General features: G+C 38.5%; 1 protein-coding gene across 1 annotated transcript in view; it reads left to right on the forward strand.

Annotated features, from left to right (window-relative positions):
- Window positions 1-10,434, forward strand: part of etaa1a (ETAA1 activator of ATR kinase a) — a 72,509-nt gene extending 62,075 nt beyond the window's left edge. Inside the window, exons 2-7 of the mRNA XM_048600890.1 lie at window positions 709-774; window positions 1,401-1,538; window positions 2,261-2,334; window positions 3,311-3,411; window positions 6,182-8,508; window positions 9,585-10,434. Of these exons, the coding sequence (XP_048456847.1) occupies window positions 709-774; window positions 1,401-1,538; window positions 2,261-2,334; window positions 3,311-3,411; window positions 6,182-8,508; window positions 9,585-9,703 (2,825 nt within the window). The 3' untranslated portion in view covers window positions 9,704-10,434. The remainder of the gene's footprint in view (window positions 1-708; window positions 775-1,400; window positions 1,539-2,260; window positions 2,335-3,310; window positions 3,412-6,181; window positions 8,509-9,584) is intronic.
- Window positions 10,435-10,975: the final 541 nt, after the last annotated feature.

Below are 10,975 nucleotides of genomic sequence, written 5' to 3' on the forward strand. Positions count from 1 at the left end.
GACCTGTCTGTTTCCTCTCCACCTATCTTCTCCTCTATCCATCTTCTATCCACCTCCCCCTCTCTCCCTATTTATTTCAGAACCCCCTTCCCCTCCCCCAATTCTGATGAAGGGTCTAGGCCCGAAACGCCAGCCTTCCTGCTCCTATGATGCTGCTTGGCCTGCTGTGTTCATCCAGCTCTACACCTTGTTGTCTCGGATTCTCCAGCATCTGCAGTTCCTACTATCTCTGAATCCACCTACCTGATTTAAAATATAAACAAAATTTGGCAATTAAATGTCAGTCATTATTTGCTGTTAACATTTCCACAGCAACAACTCTACCAAGCAGAGTCCACTTGGCAAACAATTTACACTCATCCAGTAGAAATGTTGGTTTTTGCCTTAAAACGAGAACTACTACAGTTGTTTTCAGCAGTAATATGTGTAGCAATTCAATGCTAAAAATGATGAAATTCAGACGTTTTGAATGTATTGACTTTGATCTAGGATTGCACATGGAAAGTTGAACGTGCAATTCTGAGAGCACAGGCATTTTCTCAAAAAAATATTAATATACGTTTTCTCCATTAGTTTTGCTGTCTACAATCTTTGAAGCCAGTGGCTCCTCACTGTGCTCGGATGCTGTCCTTTACCATACTCTGTGCCTATTTTTCACACATGCCTGTGGTTATTGGCAGCCTATTTGAGAAGGGTGAAGTTGGCCAGCACCATCGAGGCTCCTGGCCTCTGCTGACATTCCCGTGAGCACATCAAGCAGGAGTCTGTGGGCTGGTAATTAGGATTCGGATCGCAAACTACTCATTTCCTCATTCAGTGCTTTAGCACCTGTGCTTCATGGCTGAGATTAATGCACTTTACACCAGGGAGACTGATTCTTTGGGACCCTTTGGATCTTGTCATTCCTCAGGGAGTGCCCATGAAGATAGTTTTTGATAGTTTTTAATATTTAATAACTAAAAGAATAATTTCCCTTAGTGTGAGAGGTTTATTTGAATGTTTCTTATTAGCGAATCTTCGGAAGGTAGCAGGTCATCTTGTGTGCAGATAGTAGTTAGATTGTAATGATAGTGGTATTAAATTGGAATAGTGAATTATACTGCCTAAGTGGAACATTTCTCCCCTAAGTATTTCATCTCTTGGGAATCAACAATGCATACCAAATTCACTATATAAAAAGTTACAAAATTATTTGTAAGTAGATACTTATTTATTTCAGATATTACTTTGTTATTCTGTGGTTGATGTCCTTTCCCATGTTTCTTTGTAAAGTTATTCATATTTCCATCCTAAATAAATGTTCTATCTAAATTGGGCGAATAGCCTCTCCTAAGCATAGTTATTTTTAACTGCAGTCCCAATTTTTGCACCATATTTAAACCTCTGTTTTTATCTTTCAGAAATATTGTCAAATAAAACTCCTAAGAGGATATTGAAAAAACAACAGCTCATTGCAAACCACAATTCCCCTGTCAATGACAATGAGTTACAACAGGATATTTATTGGGACCAACACTCTCCAACCAATTTTAAATTAGGTAACGTAACACACTGTCGGATATCGAAACTTGACCATTGAAAAATCCTTTGTACATTTTGCTGCATTTTATTCAATCTTCTGTTCTTGACTCCAGTTTGATATATTTCTCATTGCTTTGTCGCGCCTGTCTAACACTTCATGTTTAGGTCTTGATTGGTCACTGCACAAAAGTGACTACGTATTGTCTATCATGAATGGTTGCTAACAACAATTTTATATACTTTACTTTCTCAGCCGTTAATATTGGTGTGTTCTGTCACTTACTGCCACGTTTTAAAGACAACACATCTATTATTTTAAGCTGTTATATATTATACAGAATTTTTTTTCTAGCAGAAAGACTTATACTTGTATGGGATGCTATTTCAAGTCGGAAGGCCAAGTAATGGTTTTGTAAAGCCCACTGCAGAACCTGGCCCCTGTTTCATTTTAAACGGACTAATGACTTTGCTAAAATACTTGAGAACAGTTTGTGACCAAGGTGTTGAGCATTTGTCTATCAGCACCCCACAGCATAGACTTTAGGCTAACAAGTTTAAAATTGTGTGGAATCACTTTATTTTTACCGATACATTACAAAACACTAGAGCCCAGCTTGTTTGAATTGTTGTGCTTTTTTTAAAATAGATTTTGTTTTGTTGACCTTATTGAAAATAAATAATAGAATTTGAATAAAATAAAAGTCTAATGAAATATAGCTTCTCATTTTTGTTTATGCAGGCACTGAAAAGAAGTCTATGGCTGGGCAACATGCAGTGGAAATATCTGACATTGTAAAGCGTATTGCTCCACAGGTAACAAACTGCTTTGTAAACTTACTGTGACATGATTCTGAAAGGGTTAATAATTGATTAAGTGCTGTAAGCATTACCCACTGTGATGATGTTGCAGAGACTTGGTCAGAGTAAAGAAGGAGATTATAGGAAACAGATTTAGAGCTTACTGTGCTCCTAACAGTCTCTGGCAATATAGTTTGTATTCATGTAACCTGTAAATAATTACATGATAATGAATTTCATGTTGTTTACTCAAAATAACCAGAAAGGGTATACCCTAGTCCACTTTGGGCTTGAAGGAACCCACCTACTAGATTGAGTCTGAACTGTTTAATGTCATTGACACACATCCCAAACCTAGGGGAACTGGCTCATTATATTGCCTCTCGGCTGGTGTCCACTATTCAGAGTTACTTCTGAAAAAGGTGAAAGATCATTGACCTGAAATCTGAACTCTGGTTTTCTCTCTCCATGGAAGCTGCCTGACCTCTGTATTGGTAGCTTGCTGGTCTATTTAGTTCCAATGTATCACTCATGTGGTTCAATTAACCACTTAATCATTACAGTTTGGGGCAGATGTAATGTGCTAAATGGATCAAGAAATGCAATTTGCTGTGTTGCTCATGAGCGGATGGAATTCATTCTTCCTGAACTATGACTACCCAGGGGCTATTATCAGTTGCCTTTGATTTCAGTTGATTGTCATTGCCCTGCTTTCGTTAAAGTGTTAGGGATAAGCCTTAAAATCCTGTCCGTATTGACTCATGATGCTAGAGTATCTTTGGAAGATGAACAAATGAGGAACAAAGTTGGATTACCTATCTCAGTTACTTTGACACACTGTACATAATTACAACGTTCCTTTAGCAACGATCCTGATTTAAGTAAAGTTCTTGTTACCTATTTTTACTATTTGTTTTCTGAAATACATTTAAATGAGGTAGAAGTGTGTAAAGTGATTTGATAATTAATAACTTTTTTTTTGGAAGTGTAGCGATCCTCTGAAGTGCCTCTGAACGTATGGCTGGGTGAAGATGCAATCCAGTGTAGCCCCACCATTTCTTTTCGAGAAAGGATCAAAGCAAGTAATTCAAGGTATGTTCTGCAAGCAAACTCCTTTTCAGAATTCATAGAGGTTATTGCAAGACTGTAGAAATATAGAAATAATGCAAATTTTATCATGCTCTTATTATAAAACATTTTCATAAGCACTGATTAAAGAAATATATATCTTTTCATATCAAAAGGTTTATGTACAAATCACTTTATTATGGGAAACTCGCATTTTATGATGATGCTTGGCTAAAGTTGACATATTCAGAATTTATTGAACAATTTTATGTTGTGCTTTCGATGATAATACTACTTGCCAATGTCATGATGGCTCAAGATTATAAAATATTTCAATGAATTCAAGAGGAAATGTTCATATTTCAATCTTGTTTAATATCCTGATGATATAAACAGAATTAGTCGCTAAGAAGCATGTACCTGATAACCGTTGATGGAGAGTCTACAGCAAAGATGTGTTAAGTTTAAGTGGAAGAAAATTGTGTACATGATGTTCCCTCACCTGAGTGTGTATGACACTCAAAATTGATAACCATTATAAATTAATGTCAACCATTGAATAATATTCTAAGATTGGCTATTCGCAAAGCTGGACGAAACTACTTCATGTCAGATAAATCACTGAGCTTTACGTTTCTTTTCCAGTGGATGCTGACCTTTTTTACTTGAGTTTCTGGGGGCATTGATTTAATAATATAATTCCTTCATTGAACTGCTATGAAGTTTGAAAGAGCCTGAGAAATACTTTCAGTTCAAAAACAGAGCTCTAAACTTCCTTACTTGCAGGTTACCACTTTGACATTCACCTGTTCAGAGTGTTACAAATTTGACTTGGCTTAAAACAGATCAATATTCTCAATTTAATGTCACCATCGACTCCGTTCCTCTCCCTGGCAACTGCTAGAAGTTGAACCAAACAGTTTGCAAACTTGATTCTCTATTTTGGCTTGTGGTTCAATCACATATTCACGACGTTGCATGAACCCCTATTTCCACCTCCGAACACTCTTGGACTACCTCAGTTGATCTGCAGGACCTCATAAATGCCTTTCTTACCTTCAACTGTGACTATTCAAAAATACCTGGAACGAGCTCTCCCACATTTAACCTTCTGTGAACTTTAACGTAAGAAATAAGAGCAGGAGGAGGCCATCTGACTTCTCAAACTTACCAAATCATTCATAAAATTGTGGCTAATCTGATTGTGGCTTTAACTCTACTTTCCTGCTTGCAGACACCCTTATAGATTAAAAATCTCTGTTTACTTTGACTATTTTCAATGCCCCAACTTCCACTACTGTCTGTGGTGGTGAATTCCAAAGATTAAGAACTTCTAAGACAATAAGTGCTTCCTCATCTCCATCTAAAATAGGAGACCCCTTATTTTCAACTGTACCCTCAGGTTTGAGATTCCTCCACAAGGGGGAACGTCCACTTAGCATCAATCCTGCTAAGCCCTCTCAGAATTTTTATGAAATTATCTGAAGCTGCTCTCATTTTTGTTTTCATATCACTGTTGATTCACCTCCCTGTCTCTCATCTCTTTGGGCCATATAACTCTCCAAGGTATTGGCAATCCTTGAATTCTGGCCTCTTGAGAGTCTCTGATTTTAATTGCAGCACTCTTAGTGTCTATGCCTTTGTTTGTCTTGGCCTTACACTTTAGAACTGCCTTCCTAAACCTCTCCACTTCTCTGCTTCTTCCTTCCCTAAGGTATTCTTTGACCAAGCTTTTGGTATCTGGCCTGTGTGTCCTTTTGTTGCTCTGTCCCTGTGAAATACTTTGGCATTTTTCATTGCATTGAAGATGCCATTTAAATAGAAATTGCTGTTTAAAATTCTCGACTGTTTTAGCTGGGGTGCTGTCTGTTGGCAATATATTATGCATCACTTTATTTTGATATGGCGTGGGAAAGAAATGAAATCGGGTATAAACTGGAAATAGGCCAATTCTGATGCTTTATCTGAATGTTTAGAAATTTTATTCTGAAGATTTAGACGTGCAGGTTTTAGTACTTTGGACAGATCTATCCATGTGCATTGACCCAAGGCGAGATTGCTTTCTCCACTGAAATGAGTAGTTTATACTTCACTCCTAGTTTCGTCCAGTGTATAGATCTGGTTACTTGCAGTGCATGTGCACAATGTAAGTTTTCCAATGCCTGCTTGCATTATTGGTGTTACCATTTGAATTATCTTTTATCTCAACACCATCTTCCTGCTTTTTTCATATCCCATGATGTCTTTAATATCTAATAAACTATCAATTTCTTATCAATGTGAGAAACTGCCCTCTGGGCAATAGGGGATGGGCAATAAGTGCTGGCATAGCCAACGATGCCTGCATCCCATAAATGAATAAAAAAAGTTCAAATTTGCCCTCTTTCAATACCTTCGATTCAGAAATCAGAGTCTTTTTCTGATGCCAATTAATTACCACTTTACTTTTGGCAGAAACCTACTGATGTTTTAACTTTTACATTCTGAAGGGTCATATTGGATTCAAAATGTAAAATCTGTTTCTCTCTCCACAAACACAGGCAGACCTGCTGAGTTTTCCCAGCACTTCGTTTTTATTTCAGATTTTCAGCATCCCCAGTATTTAGCTTTTATTAGGCATCTTTGGGAATGTACTTGCGGCTTGTTATTATTGATTTTAAGGTGTTTGTTAATGAAGTTCTTAAAATAGGAAGCAAAATGTTCATGCAAAGAAATTCCATGTTTCTTTTTAAAACATAACACTTTAATTTACAAGTAGCTTGTGTGAATTTGACAATTTTTAAATTCATTTTAGATTTCAAAGGAGCACAGATGAAGAACTGATGAAGTTAGCAAAAGAATTTGACCGAAATATGGTGGAACAGGATGTTGGTTATGGTCAGGAAGCCAGTGAAGTTAACTGGACTTCAGGTTGTGCAGATTTGGAACAGACACCAGGGTCAGAACAACTGAACTGTGACCTTCCAGCATTGGGACAGATACCTGTGACTGGAATCACTGGGCCAGTTAAAGATGGTACAGGCGGCACCCTTCCTGTAATTGAGCTACACAATCAGAATAGTAGCCAGGAGGCACTAGATTTAGAAGCTGAAGCTGCTGTTAATGCCTTGTTTGATGGACCCACCCAACATACTGGTCGACCTCTGAGCCAGGGCCTCTCAGGCAATGACACTTCAAGTCCAAAACTGGAGGAATCCTGTGTTTCCAAAGTAATTTCCGCACCTGCACAAGGTGGTGTAGACCCTGACAAAGGCACTAATACAGCAGTAGTCAATCCAATGTCTTCCTGTCTGACTGGTAAACTACCTAGTGCCCTTCAAGCATTGAAGCCATTGGGAATTGATGCAGGTAACAGCACTTTCTTTGACCAGGCTGCAAGCTCCAAGCATGACAAAGGTTTTTCTTGCGAAGCCATCACCACAGTTTGTGAATTGGATCAGCAAAGAGATACTAATGCCCAATTCATAGGTAAGGCAGCAGCAGTTTGCACATCTGAAACCATTCCAGAGGGTGATGGATTCGATGACTGGGAGAATGATGACTGGATGGCAGAGGACTCTTTTATAATGCAAATTACGCAGAACCCAGAACTTATAGCCACTCCCAAGGAATGCAAGCATCTCCCAAACCAATCAAGTCACACCTTAAATGCTGCTAACCAAAATGGTACAAACAAATTCAATGCTTCGACCAATTTGGAGGCTGCCTCTGGTATTGTACCATCTGTGTCATTTGCTCAGCAGGTGTATGGTTCTGTTCACAAACCTAAAGACTTTGAAATGATAGCTAAAACCTTGCAATTTGAAAAAGGATCTGAGAGACCAAAGCCAAGGGCTACATTTGTATTACAAAGCAAATCTATTGATAAGGTGAGTGAACAGGCACCTCGTGACAAAATTCAACAAAGCCATGTATTTAAACCTGTAGTTAATGCCTTGATAAAAAATGAACAGAGGAATTCTGAAGTTCCAAGACCTCAGTGCAATACTCATCTGTTTAACGGATCTCGAATAGAATCAACTTCCTTTACTCACACAATACCTTTTAATCAACGGACATTGTACAGTGTTGGTGCACAGAAGAGTACAAAGGATTCCTTTGTTTCCACTAGCAGCTCAGTGCTTGCCAAATCCCTTGATCAGTTGGGATCTAGAAAACCCTCTAGTGCTGGTTCACCAAGGAGGGTTGGTACCTCGCTGCAGAGTGCTCCGGCTGCAGTGCCAGCTGACGACTGGAATGATGAAAACTTCTCTGATGAAATTCAGAATATGTTTACTGAATTGGACAGTCAGTGGGAAACTGGTGATGATGATGATGATTTGAACAGGATGTGTGATGATGTAGAAAAGCTGATTCAAAGCCAGGACTCTGGGACAGCTATAATCAGTGAGGCTGCCGGACTAAACATAGCAAACAGCAGCCAGAGTATAACAAACAATGCTATCTTGTCTGTGAACATGCAAAAAAATCAGTTTACTGAAAGGTTGGAGGGACAGCAAAAGCATTTAAATTATGATCAGTCTGCTCTCGTATCAGAAAGCAAAGTCTCTAGAGGACAGTTAGCAAAACAAAGTAATGCACCTTCCACGAAGCATTTGCTAAGGCCCACAGATTTGACATGCTTGGTGTGTTCTGCAGCTACAATCCCTACGCAAAGCCATCATTTGAATTCCCTAAGCAGTTTCCAGGATAGTTCTTCGTTAAGCACTACCACCATGTGTGCAGTGAATTTGAATAGATCCAAATTTGTGCCTGGCTCTAGAACTGGTGCTGGCATTTCCAATTTGCTTCAGGCTTCAGTCAGTACAAACCTTGGCCATAGCCACAAACTTTCTACATGTACTATAACCGTGAATCACACAGCTGCCAAATCACAACATACTGCTGGCACTCCCAGGACTCCACAGTTTAACTTCACTAAAATTACAAATTCTTCTGTGATGGGTACTCTGGGAAACACCAGCAGTCATATAATGCAAAGGGCAAAAACTTCTGGCAACAAAGATCATGTGAAAAGCCCTATGGAAAGAAATGTTCAGTCAAGTACATTTTCCACAGCAGCACAATATCCAGCAGCACCTCTAAAGAGACATTTTTCTGATTCTTCTTTACAGACCAAAGGTGAGACAGTGTTCTCAACATTTTGCGTGCAATTCTGGTAAAATGTTACTCGACCTGTTATGTTACATCTGTGATAACTAATGTTTTGTTTTGCAGCACTACAATATTTTCAGATAGACACTATTAGAGTTGTGATAATTTTCTGAATTTGCACGTTGAGGAGCCTAACCACTCAGATTGGGTTGTGTGCCTGAATTTTGGATGTGTGCTCCCAGGCACTAAGAATTCCTGAATGGGACGCAAAATGAGGAAAGATAATCTCCTGAGACTTTGCGAATTTCTTTTGATCTATGGTCAATAGTTTAAAAAAGTTCCTCATTAATTAGTTTCCAGTATTGCAATTAATCCTTCAGTCATTGAAGGCACATGGATGTGTCTGGATATTGTGACTGTAGTAATAGGAATTCACTGTTGCCACCGAAAACATGCCGTTCATGTGCTGGCATTTTTAATGTAGATGATCAGTAAAACATGCCTGCTTTTAAAAAGGGGGACATAATAACTGAGGCCAGTCATTTTGAAAGTAGTTATGGAGAAAGTCAAGTGTCTCCGAGGTGACACATGGGACTATGGCGAATGAGGCAGCAAAGCTGAAGGAGATTCATGAAGTTAGGATGAGGAAGGTGTGAGGGCAGGGTTTTTAAATTAAATATGATACCATGGAGGCATAGGTAACTAGCCTAAATCACGAGGATGAGGTGAGAATATTGAGCAAGTTGGATTCAACATAGCATGGAATGCAGTTTGCTATTGGACTGTGTTGAGGTGGCTGACTGGTTGAGGATATTGGAGTGCTCTACAGAGGTGACAAAATTAAGGACCCGCTCTTTAAGGTTCTGGAAGGTGGTACTTGACAGGTGAATATAATTCTTAGTAACTTCTGTACAGTGGATTGTACAGTTTTCCAGTGGTGGAATAGGCACGGCTGGGATCTATGTCAGCTCATCATTTCAAAATTCTGTCTGCTAAACTTAACTTTTATATGACCTTTTATATAACTGGTATATGAAATGCAAATTATACATTTATGCTATTGTCCCAAAGGATATTTCTTGCTATGCTTTCCATTTGTGCAGTTATGGAGAAGCCAGTAGCAAAATGCTCATTGCAAGAGATTGAACAGAAGAAATTGGCAGCGTTAGCTCGGAGGAAGATGAAAATGCAAGCCAGCGATGCTCGTTCATCATTTACGTGACTTTGCAGATCCAAAGGGTGACTGGTTATTATAGGAATGTGATGAACAAAGTCGCACTTGGCTGAAAGAGTATACATTTTCTTCCCAGAGAATCAGCTCTGCATTTTCTTCTCTGCAGTGTAGCTGGACAAATGAATGGAGGGTTGTGTTGACTTATGAAAAAGCATATGTGTTTACATTATAATTAAGTTATTAAAAAAGTACATTACAATATTTATCCCACTGGTGTGTTTCGAATATCATGACTTAAAAGTCTTTGCGTTTTTAGTCCCACTTTTTCTTTTCACTCCCCTTTGCCTCAGTTCGAGACTTTGATCCTTGTTGTGTTTGCCTTGTGATTGTTGGACTGTGAAGAGCATTTCATCTGATCCCAAACTAGTCTGAGACCAATACATGCAGTTCCATCAGGAGTGGGGCTCACCACTGGTTAGGGAAGGGAACCCTGGATATTTTCCCCTTTTACTGTGAGGATTTTAGAGCCTTATTGCCACCCACTTGAGATAAGCTAGTTTCATAAAGCCTCTGGATTGAAGCTGACACTACCTTGACGATTGTGGCTGAATCACCAAAGGTACTATCTGAAAACTTTCGAGAACCATTTTGCTTGAAGTACGAATGAAACCCTTGGGTATGTTCTCATAGAATTATAACCAGTCATTGGAATCCTCTGCCACTCTTTAATTCAACAATTGACAGCTTCTACAAACATCATTAAAATAGTCTAATGCAAATTTCTGTTTCTTTGCAAACAAGCGACTTGTTATAATAAAAGGGATTCTTATTGTAAAAAATGCTAATGCTTTGTACTGGTTTTAATTTCTTTAAGTTTGCCTTGCAAATTTTGTTTTTGCTTTTAAACTTTTGGTTTGGTAGTACAAAATTTGAACATTGCTGAAAAAAGACACATTTTGTCAAAGTTTGTTGGCTTGTACTCATCAGAACCATTCGCAAGAATGTAAAACAGAGTAACGTTTTATACTGTATGAAAAGAGCATGCTGATTGGTTGGAAAGAGTCTACTTTCCAGACAATCAGGACTCTCTTCTTAGACTCTCTTCTTATTCTATATATAAAATGTTATTGCCCTTTGCATTTATATTTCTTGTGAAATGCCCTGAAGAGTGCAAGACAAAGTCTTCAGTAAATGTGTATTTACTTTTGGCAATTGTTATGTTTTAAACTACCTTGGATTCATGTTCCTCATGCAAATGAATAGAACCCAAACATTGCCTTGTACACCATTTGAATGTTGCCATTAACCCATTATTGGCCC

Source organism: Rhincodon typus, chromosome 9 (assembly GCF_021869965.1).
Source record: "Rhincodon typus isolate 14 chromosome 9, sRhiTyp1.1, whole genome shotgun sequence".
NCBI classification, from domain to species: domain Eukaryota; kingdom Metazoa; phylum Chordata; class Chondrichthyes; order Orectolobiformes; family Rhincodontidae; genus Rhincodon; species Rhincodon typus.